General features: G+C 41.2%; 1 protein-coding gene across 5 annotated transcripts in view; it reads left to right on the top strand.

Annotated features, from left to right (window-relative positions):
- PHACTR2 (phosphatase and actin regulator 2) overlaps positions 1-14,534 on the top strand; it is a 144,560-nt gene that overhangs the window by 107,969 nt on the left and 22,057 nt on the right. For 4 of the 5 annotated variants that reach the window (XR_005932974.1, XM_030022228.2, XM_030022230.2 and 1 more), the window contains exons 5-7: positions 7,544-7,780; positions 11,303-11,852; positions 13,064-13,266. Coding sequence is in view for 4 of the 5 variants with exons in the window: in XM_030022228.2 (XP_029878088.1) it covers positions 7,544-7,780; positions 11,303-11,852; positions 13,064-13,266 (990 nt within the window). In the remaining variant the exon portion in view is untranslated. The remainder of the gene's footprint in view (positions 1-7,543; positions 7,781-11,302; positions 11,853-13,063; positions 13,267-14,534) is intronic. The other variant, XM_030022231.2, reaches the window with a different exon arrangement.

Below are 14,534 nucleotides of genomic sequence, written 5' to 3'. Positions count from 1 at the left end.
CTTACAGGGAGAAATTAAAAATGATTTCTGTACAGGCATAGACTCAGTACAGAAGAATACATAGCTAACACTCCAGTCCCTATCAGAAAATGAAGTATATATGGAGGAAGGAGAAGGAAAACAAAAAATGAGCAAACTTGGTATTCTAGGCTTCATAGAATGTCAATATGACCATATAGAAGATGCAAAACACTTCAAGTATACTTTCCTCTTACATCTAAACATGAACTTCTTCTACATGTAAATATCTTGAGTCCCCTGAAAATGAACAAGGCAGTTTTATTGCAGAGGAATAGTCTGCCCAAAAAAGGTGTTAAGGCTCAATTCCACACATTAGCAATGGTGTTACACAGTGCAAATCCAGTACAACTCACTGGATAGTCATTGTGAATACACTTCAGTTATTCTTTACTTCATAGCACATTAAGCAAGAAGGTGAGCCAGTCTGTTGAACTCGGTGGAAGAGTAAGGCCCACTGCATCTCACCTGACAGGTTAATCCTGGGTGATTTTTTATGGCAGATGCAGTAGGTATGCATTACACCCACACCCACTGGCAGAGCAAGGAATTAGCAACCGCAGAGTGGAGGTTTGCTAACGCTCACAGAGCATGAAAATCAGAGCTGAAGCAGGAATACCTAGCTCACTGTCTTCTGCTCAGACCATAAAACCCGTGCTGGTACTTCAGATCACAACCCTCCATCATGAGAACTGAGATAGGTGGCGTGAATACTAGCCAGACAGTCGGGAGCAATGGATGCAAAGAGTTCCATCTTTAGTGAGGCTAATGTTAGGCTTTTTAGAGTCATGAGCTCTTATGTGTAGATCTTGAAGGAAGTCATATACACTTTCCATGTTTATAAGACCTGAAGACAGGATTAATTCCTGCTGTTTAGTAGCATGGTGTGCTGCAGTTCCAACTCTGGCTGAATCAAAATATTCAAAAAAATTTTTCTCAGCCCCTGAAAGTTACGAGGTTATTTTAAAATGCTTTTATAAAATGGTGGTGGTCTTTACTTGCTCTTTTGTTCAAGTGGGTCTTGAAAATGGCTTTCTCATCTAAATATGATGACTGTTGGAGCTGGAAGCTTAAGAAGGACAAGTGATACAGGGACATTGTGGTAATATGGTGAGAGTTGGCAGCAATGCGTGGTAGAATGTGGAATATGTTATGAGTTAAAAGAAGTTAAAGGGGAAAAGTTGTTTCAGCATAAGCCACAGAAATACAGTATCAACAGGGCAAACAATAGGCTCAGCCATGCCGTGTAAAAATGAGTTAGGCAGAAGCGAGTGAAGAATATGACCCCTGAAAGCTGTTCCCTGTGCTGCCAGGCAGTTCCATAAACCGTGTACCCATCTGCTGCCTGTCAGCTCACAGGTGCCTTTCGTATTTGGTGAAATAATTCCCTTTGGCAATTTAATAGTGTAACTGTTACTGTTTGTAGTAATGATGAGATGTCAGTCATCCAAGCAGGGTGTTTAAAAGGAAATTTCTACTTTATGGCAGGATAATAAGCTGGTGTTCCTATGCCATTTATAGTAGACTGATCCTCTCAGGTTTTCTGATGTCCTTCAGTGAAGGAAACAGTTTGTAGTCCTGTTTCCAAATGAATTCATGGGATACATGCACATAATGTTTTTTCTCCATGGGATAACTCTAATACCAGAGCTGGCAAAGGTTCCAGGTCTTAGTATGTTGGGTTCAGAGGTTCTTTCCTCTATACTTCGTCTGCTCTCCCTTAAATCTGCCATTAAATTTAATCTTTTCTTTTTCTCATGGGTAACCAAAAAAAAAAGAAGGTTGGAGGCACAAGCTCTGGTCTTATGAGCATGCACCGTTGCTGACCAATGCTTTAGTTTGTCTATCAAGGAATGTTCCTTGTCTCAGAGGTCTTTGCTTTATTTCCCCAAAGTGGAACAAAACCTGTTGAATTTATGATAGTAATCCTCATCTTCCAGGGTCTCAGACAAGAGCCTGCTTTCTCTCAGAAGACTAATCCTGCAAACTGTTCACTGTGAGAGACAAGGCAGACTTTCTTCTCTCTTGTGCGCCTAGCTGGTTCCCTACACTCCTCAGCTCTGTAGATCATTGATATGAGCACCATACATAAAAGGGTTTTTCTTTTGCCTGACTCCCAAATAATCTCTCACTCCATCTGAGTTATTTGCTGGCTAAAACCAATTCTTCTAAGAATAGTATAGCATCGATTCATCACCTGAACAGTGTAAACGAGGCTGAATCCAAATCTTCTTGAAAGGAAAGCTACTCCAGATAAAGCTGTATTTGGGCAGAGCCTGGCCACCAAGTCAGCCAGGCTGGCTGATGCCAGTAGGCTGACGTGAGAGGCATGGGCTTTCACCCATAAAAGTTGAGTGGTAGAGGAAAGCTTGTGATTTGTAAAGCTGCTATATTTTTTTTCTTTCACAGGAAAGAGATCCTAATGTGACTCCAGAAATATGATTGTAGATGTGATTTTAATGAACTAACCATTGAATTATTTGAGCATATCTATATAGAAAGTATAAGGGAATGTAGAAGCCTACATGCCTTTCAATTTCCAAGTCTCCCATAGACCAAGAAATGGTAAAAGCACGCAGCTGACAGTGAAGATGTTTTAGGTATTCTCTCTTGATTTAACAGCTTACCTTTTATGCTGAAGTTGGATAGTTAGCAATGTAAAATGACAGGCAGTGGGGTTTTTTCCTTTCTTATCTTGGAACCAACGCAAAATATATGAATGTGGTTGCTTTAGGTCAGATGTTACACCTGTCCCTTTCTCCCCTCTCCTGTTTCCTACACTGTCTCTGTTACAAGACCTTTTGCACATGGTGCTGTTGTCTGCAGATGTACAGATCTGCTCATCCATCTTCAAGAAAGATGAATTCGAAACTGCAGAGAGCTGTGAAAAGCATCGTGAGACAGCTGTTCTTGTTCAGCCTCGCAAAACGGAGCCTGAGAGAGCCTGAGTGTGTTTGATGAATGTAACAAGTTGGTATGTAGCCAGGAGAGAGCACAAGTAGAAAGGAATAAACAGTGGCTTGAAATACATTTAGACTGGAAATTAAAGGAAGCTTTCTAACTATTAGAATGGGTCTTTTCTTGAACAGAATTTTAGTAGCAATAGCAGTAACAAAAAATGGAGCTGGTTAAATCTGAAGTTTATGAAGGGATTTGTCTGAGTTGACCACCTGCATCAGCACAGTCAATGAGTCCAAAAAAGAGACAAAAGACACCTTGTCTTGCCCTGTCTCCCATGTTTCTGAATGACAGCTTCCTGGGTTTTGTTTAATCAAAACACAGCTCTCTGCATAGGCTGGAAAGGAAACTCATGATTCCCAAAATTCTTACTGAGTTTCATTTTGCAGGGTGTCATCCTGCAAAAGACAACAAATCATATGTTATTTCCAACTTCCATTTTACATAGTGTTATTCCACTGAGTTGTGCTCGTTTTCCAGGAGAAGGGTGCTTTGTAGTTGATGTAGATTATATGCTTGTGCTGCAGCACTACTGGTTTTCCATGAGCTATCTTCATGTCACTGCTGTAGCTGTAGAAACAAAAATACCAGTACTGTATAACAAAAAGTAAAGAAAAAATTATTGTATTATACAACCCAGTCATGTATGGCTTCTGAAACTATGCCTAGGAATTTCATAGGTCCATTTGGTCCAGAGTTTGCAAAAGGTCCCACATTTAGCTTCCAAAATAAGAAGTCATCTGATTTTCTAGTGCATATGGCGCACTGGCATCTCTCTGAAAGTCTTTGAGTCTTGATGAGTCTCTGTAAGAGCTGTTGTATACTGAGTACTTTGTAACCCTGACCATCATTTAGGTGTTTACATGAGAACACAGCTTTCTTAAGAGTCTGGTCCCAATCACAATTTCTGGGAGCAAGAAAAGCTGGTCTCAAAGTAAGCTTTCTTGAAAATCTGGCCTTTGGAAAATTTATTCTAAACATAAACATATTATTGATCCAAATGCTTAATGAGACATTAACATTTGCTTTGCTTTCCTATTTAAAGAGTAATTTGTAGATGGATTGCTTTTACAGCAGATGTCTTGATCAAGGCAGCAGTGAATAAAAGGTATTCCTATCTGATGATCTTTTGGAGACCTTTTGTTAAAAGGTCAGTTTGTGATGAGCAGATGTCTACATTAAGAAAAACAACAGCAATAAAAATATATTACAGCTGGTACTGAGGGACCTGGGGGACTGGCTTGAACAAATAGATGGGTCTGAACTGATTCGGATGCCTCCTTGTTTTGGCAAAAGGTGCAAAAGAAAGAGCAGGCATGAAGACCAAGGGTCCATATTCACACCGAATCATGTTAGGGAGGTACAATTACAACTTAATTGTATCTCAAGCCATACAGACATCAAACCATCCCTGTCACTGTTCAAGATCAAGCCACTGTTGCTGTTATTAGTTATTTGTGTTACTACAGTACTTATGTATATACCAGGAATTTATTGTAGTGTCTTACATAAATGCAGAAAACCACAAAAAAGTTCCAATGGACTTGCAGTAAAAGGGAGGACACTGTAGTTAGGCACTGAAAAACAAGAGGGGACCAGACCATGATAACAAGCACAATGCCGGCAGCCTAAACATTGTCAGCTTTGGCATCGCAGCAGAGGGGAATTTGAGGGAGGACAGTCGGTGAATGTTCAGAAAGCCTGAGGGGCAGCAGAGGAAAAGCAATGAAAAGCATCTGCTTCAAAACTTGGCTTGTTGCTGGCAAAAGCTGGTGTAATGGACTGGTCAGGTAGGAACTGGAAATCTGTATCTCAAGAGTACATGAGAAACAATAGTTTGGGCAAGATCAGACTGACACTGAGGGCAGTCAAGTTTATATCTGATGAGATAAAAAAGATTAAAAGGTAAAAATGACATAGCTAATTAAGATGCCAAGAGGGTCGATATGGTCCAAGGCAATCATCTTCACCACAGCTTTCCTCATGGCTATGAGCAAAAAGAAGATTCATTGGTCAAGGGCAAGAAAAGGGCATGTACGTAATCAAGGGGAAGTGAAGACTTGATGAGAACTGTAAGTATCTGAGCAGATAGGATGCTGCTGTGCAGAAAGAGTCTGTCAGTTTTTGATGTGATGTACATAACAGTATGGAAAGAGCTGTCCTAGATAAAGATGATATCCCAGTGATGGCAAGGTATTTCAGTCATAATCAAAGTTATATAAATTGCCAGTTTTAATCACAACTGAATTCTGCAAGCAAGAACTTTGATATGAATGAACTGTTCCAATTTTGGTTTTCATTTATAGTTTTTAGTTATTTCTCTAAAGAAAATTTGAAAATTATTAGTCGGTTGTCACTAAGATGTGATTATTTGCAACTAAGTAAAGCTTTAGCCTTATATTTTGTACTGTTTTTATGAATCAGAAGATAAATTCTAACAGTTATATAGGTTAATGTAGATTGACTGAGATTCTAAATAATTGCTCTGTATTACTTTAGAATATGGTGAATGATGTATTTCTTTTCACTAGGTTATCATTCTCTTTTTAATAATTTCTCTACTAATATAATGGGAAACAAAACACAGTAATGGTATATAGGTGTTTAAGTCCTTCAAGATCTTCAAAATACAAAATCTTATCTTCTCTTGCCATGTTTGTTATTAATGGAATTAAAATTTTAAAATGCCCTGCTTTTTCAGAATTAAATCAGTTTTTCAACTTTGAATGAAGGTAGGTAGAATTTCACAAGGAGATGCTCTTTGCTATAAAAGAGGAGAGCAAAATGTAACAAACACGTATGTTTCTTTCTTCTTCCGAAGTCTTTCTCTGGTCCAAAGTTTTCTCTGGAAAACAAAGAGGCAGTAGAAGAATCTGTGCTCGAAAGAATCTGAACGCTGTAAAAGGTTGCTATGCAATGGTTCTTGCAAAGCATTAGCAAAAACATACTAGTCTATAATGGGCTGGAAATAAAGGAGGAAGACACTGGACAGTTAATTCCTTCAGTTCATGAAGAGACATATGTCTGCATGTTGCTTTTAATAACTGCAGATGATGCTTTAGGTTCATGTTAACAAGCCGTAAGCTAGAGGTTGAAAAGGCTTTGTTTCTGAGATGAAGAACGTCATTGTTGTCCAACACATGATTTGTTTTTCATCTACTAATCTTAAAATGAAAAGGTGCTGCTTATCTCTTGGGAATCTTTTACATGGGAAGGCAGAGAGCCAGGAACGGCCATTTAATGTGTGTAAGAGTGAGGCTTTAATAGGAACATACTGCAAGAAATTAATTGGTTTCCTCTCAAGTGATAAAAGAGACTGTTAGAAGTCCTTGCAGTATTTGCGTGGCTCCTTTCTTCCCCAACCACTGTAGTTTTTAGTAACATGCAAATAAAGCCCATATGATTCTGATGGTATGCTCTTGCTTTTATAATATCCTTTTTCTGGAAGGTTTCGGAAGGCTATCATGAGACCAACTGGGCAGAGTTGGTATAATTGAATAGATAAAGATTCCCACCTGGGAACAGCTAGTCTTACAACCATAGCAATTATGTTGCAAAATTTATGTTGACTGTACATGGCTCACCTACATTAACATTACAGTTGGCATTAGGCGTGGACTTTTGAAGTGAATTTCCTGGTCATCCCCACTTACTCTTCTTTGGTTTGCAGAGCACACAAGCCAGGTTTCTTTTGGATGAAACTAAGCCAAAAGATGCATTCAGGATCTTGTGCTCCCACAGCTACTGGGCATGCAATCTACAGAACTAGCCTGAAGCTAGTCCCAAGTCAAGTCTCCTGAAATGTATATTGTGGACATTGGGTCCTCAGTGCTACCTCTTTCACTTTACAGAGGCATTCCTATTGCACAACGCAATGTAGATAGAGTCCAAATTCCCATTGACTAAGGAACTGCTGATTCTTGGACGGGCAGTCTTGTAACAGTACCCAAAGAGCTTGCAGGAGAGGAGAGCATTCCCATGGCAAATGATATCCTATTTGATTTAGCTTCATCTCTTTCTGAAGAGTAGAAATACCCTGGGGAAGATACCCAAAATAAAGTTGCTATAAGCAAGCAGTCTGCAGCTTAGGAGAATGGGTTGCTTCAGGGCAAAATTTCAGCTGCATATCCATGCTTGAACCCAGGGCTGAGAGAATGGCCCTGTTCACGTTCAGATTCACATGAATCTGAGTTTTATAGCCTGTTGATCTCAGAGGGCTGGAAAGAAGATGAGGGAATTTGTTGGGGTAAATGGCTTTTCCCTTGTTTAGTTTGCAGCCAGCAGTCTAGTTGGGGATACTGAACGTTAAGGATGATCCTTGGAGGTCTAGAATAGATGAGACTGAGAGAAGTGCCAGGCAAAAATCTTCCATGAGAAGGACTTGAATTGAGATGGACAGTAATTTTTTTCTGAGATAATACTTCAATAAGAGGCAGGAGATGAAGACTTCTCTCCTGATTCCCAAGAGCTCAAGCAGCAAAAAGTAGTCATTGTTGTCAGGCTTGCTGTTGAATGTACGTGGCATATGTCTGTGTCAGTTGGCTTCTGTTCACTTTCTTATCCATAGAGAGCACTACTGATCACTGCCCAGAAATACCGGCATCCCATGCTCCACCACTACCCAAGCCTAAGCCTAAATCTAAAAAAGCTCCACTACCACCAAAAAATGCTATTGCTGCTTCCACCACCACCAGCCATAAGAGTAACGAAGCACCTCATGCTAAAAAAAAGGGAAGGGCTCCTGCTAAGCAGCCTCCTCTCCCACCGCCCAAGCCAACAAGTCACAGTGCAAATCGAGAAGCTGGTGAGTACTGCACAGGCAGTGCCAGTTATGGTGGGTGCATGTGCATGGGGGTGCTTGGCTTGGTTTTAAAATAACTTCTGCCTTGGTACACAGCAACATTACTAAAGAGCATGCCATGGATGTTTTTAGCTAGCTTCCCGCTGAGCTCTGGTGCTGCTGTCTGCAGACACCCCAGACAATGGACAAATCGTTTCGCTGTTTAATGAAACACCAAGCACATCAGAGACAATATTGAATTCCCAGTTCAAGTGTGAATGCTGGCAGCAAAATGACCCAGAGAACTGCTGAAGAATCAGCAGGGAAAAAGGTGACTTCTGAAACCAAATAGATGAGTTGCCCCAAAGTAAAACTACTTTGGTATTGCTGTAACTTTCTGCTGGAAACGTCTACTATTCCAATTCATTTGACAAGATTACAAGATCTCGGAGAGGTAAAGGATAAAACCATGAAGACATCTTTAAAAACTGTTGAGTAGCAGTTGTTTTAGCTGAAAAAAAAAAAAAAAATTTATAACTCATTAGAAATGGCCAGGCTTCCGTGAGCTGGTTGATGGCTTGCTGTGATTCTAAATACACACTGGAAGTGGAAAATGTCAATCATCAGGCAGAGAGCAGATGTGTTTGTCACTACACTTTTAAATCAGCAGTGATGCTAGATTAGAGATTATAGGTAGCCATTCTTAAGGTACTGATCTGGAGTTTGAATGGTTGTTATTTAGATGATGACCAAAAGTAAAGCATCCAAATATAATTTGAACACAAGCAGTATTGTGATGAACGGACTGTATATATGCATTGGCAAACTTATACAGGCCTTGTGTTTTCAATCCTCTGTCACTCTTTGAAAGCCCTTCAGTCCCTCCAGTTTTCTCTCCAAGTATACCTCTTCATAGCTTGCACATTTTGGCACGTTTTGTATTTGAAGCACACAGAAGAGGACTGTTTGAAAACATTGCAAGACTGCTAGAGTTACAATAATAACTTTGCCATAAAATATCCATTAACTTGGTATTAACTGTCCTTACTACATCAGACGACCACAAGAATAAACATTCTGAAACCCCAGAATTTGCTGTTGTATTTCACATGCAGCTGGAAAACTCAGTTCTTCCTAGGTGAAGGAACCTTATAACAGCAGACCTTTCAGAAATAAAACAACCCATCACATAAAGAAATCTTTATACCAGTGGTTGGTAATAAGCTCTCAGGTATCTGAGTTCTTAAATTAAAATACATTCGGATTCCAGATTTGTCTTTTAGTAGCCTTGCTGAAATGTCCTGCAATGCTGGAGACCACACGGGTGTGAAATATATCCATGTATCCCTTATATAAAATAGTACCTATTCTACTGGTAATTTCTTCCAACAGTAAAAGTACATTGTGTTCATTTGAAGTGGGGCAATACTTAATAAATAGAGCTAATCAGGAGCAGTATTAGTACAAGAGGTTTGTCAGAAAGTGAATACACGATGCAGGCAGTGATCCAGTCCCATGAAGGGGAAGAGGAATATAAGTAACTGAGCCATGGCTCTCCTGAGGGCACCACAGCAGGTTTTCAAACTGAAAGAGTGGAATTGGGATAAGGGGACTTAAACATGGGCATGGACATGTGCCAAAAGGCAAATAACAGCCATGAAATTTTTTATTTAATCAAAATTCAAATCTTCTACTGAAAAAGAAGCATGACAGAAAATTGTCAGCCAGCCCAGTCAAAACCAACAATAGCAATAGTACTTTTGACCTACGTGAAACTGTAGGGTTTTTTTCCCTGGGAGAAGGCTTTCAAGTTTCTCTATCTGATTGCAGGTCCAGAAAGGTTCTGAGAATAATGTAAGGGTTTTTTCAATGGAAACTTCTTTAGACATTTTCCCAGCAACAATTATGGTGTGGTTGTATATTTGTATTATGTTGGAGTTCTTAACTGTAAGCGTGTAGCTGCTTCTGTTGACCTCCAGCCTGTGTTGAAGTGCTTTGCTGGATTAGAACCAGAGCCCTTTCTTACTACCAACTTACTTAGAAAGGTTACTGTGAAATAATATGCAGATTAGAGCCACCATCTATTTCCACTGCAATTGCGAACTGCTGCCTATACCATTTCTTTGCTTCTTTTTGATTTATTGGTAAGTCAGTGATTTGTACTTTATGTGGATGATGAGTGCAGTATCAGTAGATTCGGTACAGTGCCTGTTACAGTCACCTTGCAGCACAAAAAGGGACAGTGATTTGCCTGAAGTTTCTGTGGGTTTTTTCAGATGTACTGAAAGCCTCACAGGATTTTAAATGTTTATAAACCGTAACACTCAGCTACAGAAGAGGACGGTATAATATGTCTTTTGAATTATTTTCCATCTTCTTTGACACTGAGAACAGTCTCACTGTGAAAGCCATTTTTATATCGTGAGCTTATTATGGCCAGTATCTGTATTTTGGTTCTATCCTAATCTACTGGGGTTTTGTTTTTATTTAAATGCTTATGAGTAAAGTAGGCCTTTCAGCAGATTTCTGTTACAGCTTTCTGTTTTACTCGGTAAGCTTAGCTACAGGGCTGCTGTGTAGCTTTATAATGCTTTCATTTGTTCTCTGGAGGTTAATGCATTTTTACTATAGCAGAAGTATTTGAATTGGATGCATTTTGATGAAAAGGACTGAATCATAAGATGGTTGTCATTTTTATTGCTTTTTAAATGAAAGTCACAGGTTTGAAACTCCCAGTCCAGGTGATGTGTGCATCAACACAGCAATCAGAAATGTGGCTGGAATGCACATGGGCATGCAGGCTAGCTGAAATCTCTTGCAAACTTGGGCATTATACATACATGTTTCAATATGGTGAGTATCACAGGATTAAACAGCAGCATCACTGGCCAGCTTGTACAGCTAGAGTCAAACCCTTGTTTCACTACATTTTCAAGGCTACCTGAGTTGGTCACTGGTAAGATGAACACCTTCAGTACATGCAGGAGGCCTTCAATGCCTCCTCCCTTCTGGAGATCATTTGTGCAGAGTGGAATTGGTGGTTTCTGCCTCTGTTTTATGAACACGTCCAGCTGGACTTGCAAGTACATCTTGTTTTGCTATCCCTCTGCTGCTTGCCATTAACTAGGAGCACACCACTAGCAATAACATTGTGAAAGGTAATTGACTGATATCCATAATGGTACTGCGGTGTTCATTGAAAAGCATAAGGAAAATCATGGTAAACATGTTTGGAATAAGGAGTTGACTTTTTAGATGATGTCCAGGCAAGTTGTAATGGGCCAATGCAGAATGCTAGAATCAAACTCTCACCCATTTGTAAGGTTGATCCCCTCCACTGTTCTTGGGCAAGTATTCATCGTTTCAGTTTTTCCCACCTCAAAGGTGAAGTTTGAGCTGCAACATTTACTCGTCTCAAACATATAGATGAAGGATTGTAGATGTATCAAGTGTAATTTTTTCATTTTCTAAATATCAGCAGAAAGAACGGTGCAAAAATTATATATTTGCAAGACTGTAAAATGCCTTTTTTTTTTCTTATTTTAGCTAGTTCCTCTCATGCAAAAAAACCACCAGTCTCCAAGTCCTCTTCATCACCATCTCCTTCGTCCACATCATCTCATCCCAAAGCCTCTAAGGAGACCTCCAGCAAATCAGGCACATCAGGGACTCCCAGGGGCAAGAAAAAACCCGGGAAACAGTCAGCCCCACGAACAGCGCCAGATGGGGCTGCTGCTTCCCCCTCAGGTGCCACAGCCAACAGGTTGGAAGCAAAGGCAGAGAAACCCGAGCCTGAGCAACCTTCCATAGTAATTTCTGAAACGGAGGATGCAGACCAACCGAACAAGCTCATTGTCCCCCCTCCTCCCACCGCTGCCCCGCCACCACCTCCGCTTCCACCTCCCTTTCCTGCTGCAGCTGGTCAGCCCGCTGTCTCCTCAGATGCCCAAGATGTGTCAGACGACTGTGTGGCAGGGCCGGCCGGCCCCGGATCAGATACTAAACCTCTTCTTCAGACTGAGCATAGCACGGATGAGAGCCTGAGCAGTACGGCCCTAGGCAGTGGTCCAGATGCTAGCAGAGAAGACACAAAAAGGTAAGACGGTATGGCTGTCGTGGGTGGGTGGTAAGACCCATACCGAGGAAGCCACATTTCTTCGCATAAGGGGCACCGTAGGCACGTAGGGATCTCTTCTGTTTCTTCTGCTGACTGGTAATAGTTTGCGTTGCATCCCAACACAGTTTGTTCCTTGCCAATGCCTTTGAGCCATTCACCTGCAGTACCTCATATTTCCCCAGAAGGTCATTGCTCATAACCTGCCTCCTATGTTGTTGCGTGGCTTAATGTGACCGCTGTGGTCAGCGGTTCAGCTAGTAGCTGGTAAGACTTTTATTTCTCTCTCATAAAGGCAAACAAGAAATGATGCTGAATTACAAGGGGTTTTTTACTATTTTGCGGATATCATTAAATATCTCACTGCTAAAGCTCTCAATTCAGTAGCTGAATTTACTTGCACACTTGAAAATGACAGTTTCAGGCTTCGGTTAGTAGGTGTTTGGACTGTCTAATAGCTGCCTAATAGTTTGTCTAAGTCTCAGATGCTATAAAATCTAGTCAAGAGAAGGGTCATAATTACATTTTTTAAGGAAAACGGTTGGCAGCAAAAAAGAAACTGGCTTATTAATCTGTCTTTTCCCTGCCACAAGAACAAGCATCTTTCATAACAACCCAAGAGGGTTTAGTCGAGACACCAGTGGCCTAGGGACTTTCCTTTAAATTCTTGCTGGTACATCTGTGCCAGCGTTATGCTCCTGTGCTGCTTCTCCCTTTGCTCTACCCTTCCTTTACATAAAGATTTTCCCAAGGCAGAGGGCACTCTGCTGCTGATTTCCATGTTAATCGGTGATGGGCATGAACATTTTGGACTCAACAGCAATAAAACTGTGTTTACAGTGGAGTTAGGCTTCCAGAACAGGAAGCTTTGCACTCCCATCCGCTCTCTGACTCGCTTTTGTAGTGTTGGTCCCATCCCACAGGAAACAAAGAAGAATGAGGATTTTTCCTTATACAGGCTTTGCAGATTGTTCCAGATTGTTTGCATCTTTTTTCCTAACATACATACACACAGATACATGTACGCATCTGCATACTTTATATATGTTTTATATATTTAAGTTTTTTAGAAAGGAGAAGTTACTTTGAGTAACAGAACTTTTATTTTCATAGTTGCTTATACAGTCTGTCTCCCATTTGTGTTCTGTGCTGCTTGCATTAATGTGACACCGTGTCTGCTTATGAATTAACAGCTTGGCTACCAAAGAAGACCAAGAAGTGGAGGCACCTGACCAGGCGCTATCTGAACCGGTGGAGGAGGCTTCTGACGCTGCTGCCCCTCCTGAGAGTGAAAGTGGCAGAGAGAGCCACAGCAGCGACTCGGACTCCGATGGGCCAATACTGTACACGGATGATGATGACGACGATGATGATGATGATAATGCAAGTGCTGAAAGTAAGCATCCCGCTGAGAAGTTGCAGGCTACCTTTTGCACATTGCTTTATGTGAGCATGCACGAGCCATGCTAATGCGAAGTAATGAGAGGTATGGCTGCATAGGATGGTTTTAGATGATTTAGTATTTCACCACTACTGAGAAATGAGTGTCCCGCTACTCCCAGACAATTGTGATCGTCGGAGCACCTTAGCAGACAGAGCAGATCGCAGTGGATTACATCTAATTTTACAGCTTTGAAATTTCATCTGGGGTCATGACTATATCATCACCCTCATTTGGCAGAAGTGCTTGCTGCTGCTGAAGGGGGTTGTCCTGCTCACCTTCTGCCTAATCCTTGCTCCCAGATGTTCATTCTTCCCTTAGGCCAGCGCTCATGTTGATTTTTGCAGTGGTGGCTGTTGTTTAGCTGATTGTCAGTAGAAATGGTTCCCTGATGCAGCTCACGCCATGGCTGCACCTTTGCTGGGGCAAAGGAGGTGGCAGCAGCAGGCTGTCAGGGGTAGAGAGGAGGGCAACCCTACCTCTACCACCTGCAGGGTGGCCTTACGTCAGAATAAAATGACCGTCAAACCATGGCTTGAGAGCCTTGCCCTCAGCCATTCAGGAGGAGGTGCTTCACTGTGCTTAGTGAAGAAGGCCTGAACACAAAAGTGCTGTGTACCGAAGGGGGGTGAGAAAAAATGAACGGTTTTGGTTTTTTTTTCCTTGGCTACTAGTGCAGCAGAAGGTAAAGCACCAGATAGCTCAAGAGGCTGAAGTCTTCTGCAGTTCTGCGTTTGGTTTGAATACGATCCAAAGCGGTAGCAACCAAAAATTCATGTATTCAGACAGCAGCACGATGTCTTATGAGAAGTGAGCTGGGAGCCTGTGGTTTTACCAGACTGCCTTATGTGGTGAAAATCTGGCGACCTAGGACATATGTAGCCCCCTCAGTCAGAAGAGCAAGAGACAAGGGAAGGAATAAAGGCTGTGAAAAATACCCTTCCTTTCACAGCTGGCTGAAGCTAAGGCTGACAAAATTGCATGGCCCTTGTCCCTACTGTTATCTGCTTTATGGATGAAGAGATTGCTTTGGTGCCTCGGGGTTCCTGCCTAGGTTACTTTACAAGCACTCAGAGCACTTTTCTAAACTGTATTTTTTGTTGTAATTTACAAATCAGTTAAAGATGAGAACCACTGTACAAGAACTAAGTGGTATTCGATTGAAAAAAATTTGAAAGAATGAGGGAAATGATGACAGAATGAGACTAAACCATTTAAGGCTG

The sequence above is a fragment of the Aquila chrysaetos genome, chromosome 8, assembly GCF_900496995.4.
Source record: "Aquila chrysaetos chrysaetos chromosome 8, bAquChr1.4, whole genome shotgun sequence".
Classification (NCBI taxonomy): Eukaryota; Metazoa; Chordata; class Aves; order Accipitriformes; family Accipitridae; genus Aquila; species Aquila chrysaetos.
This window is presented reverse-complemented; position numbering and strand designations above follow the sequence as displayed.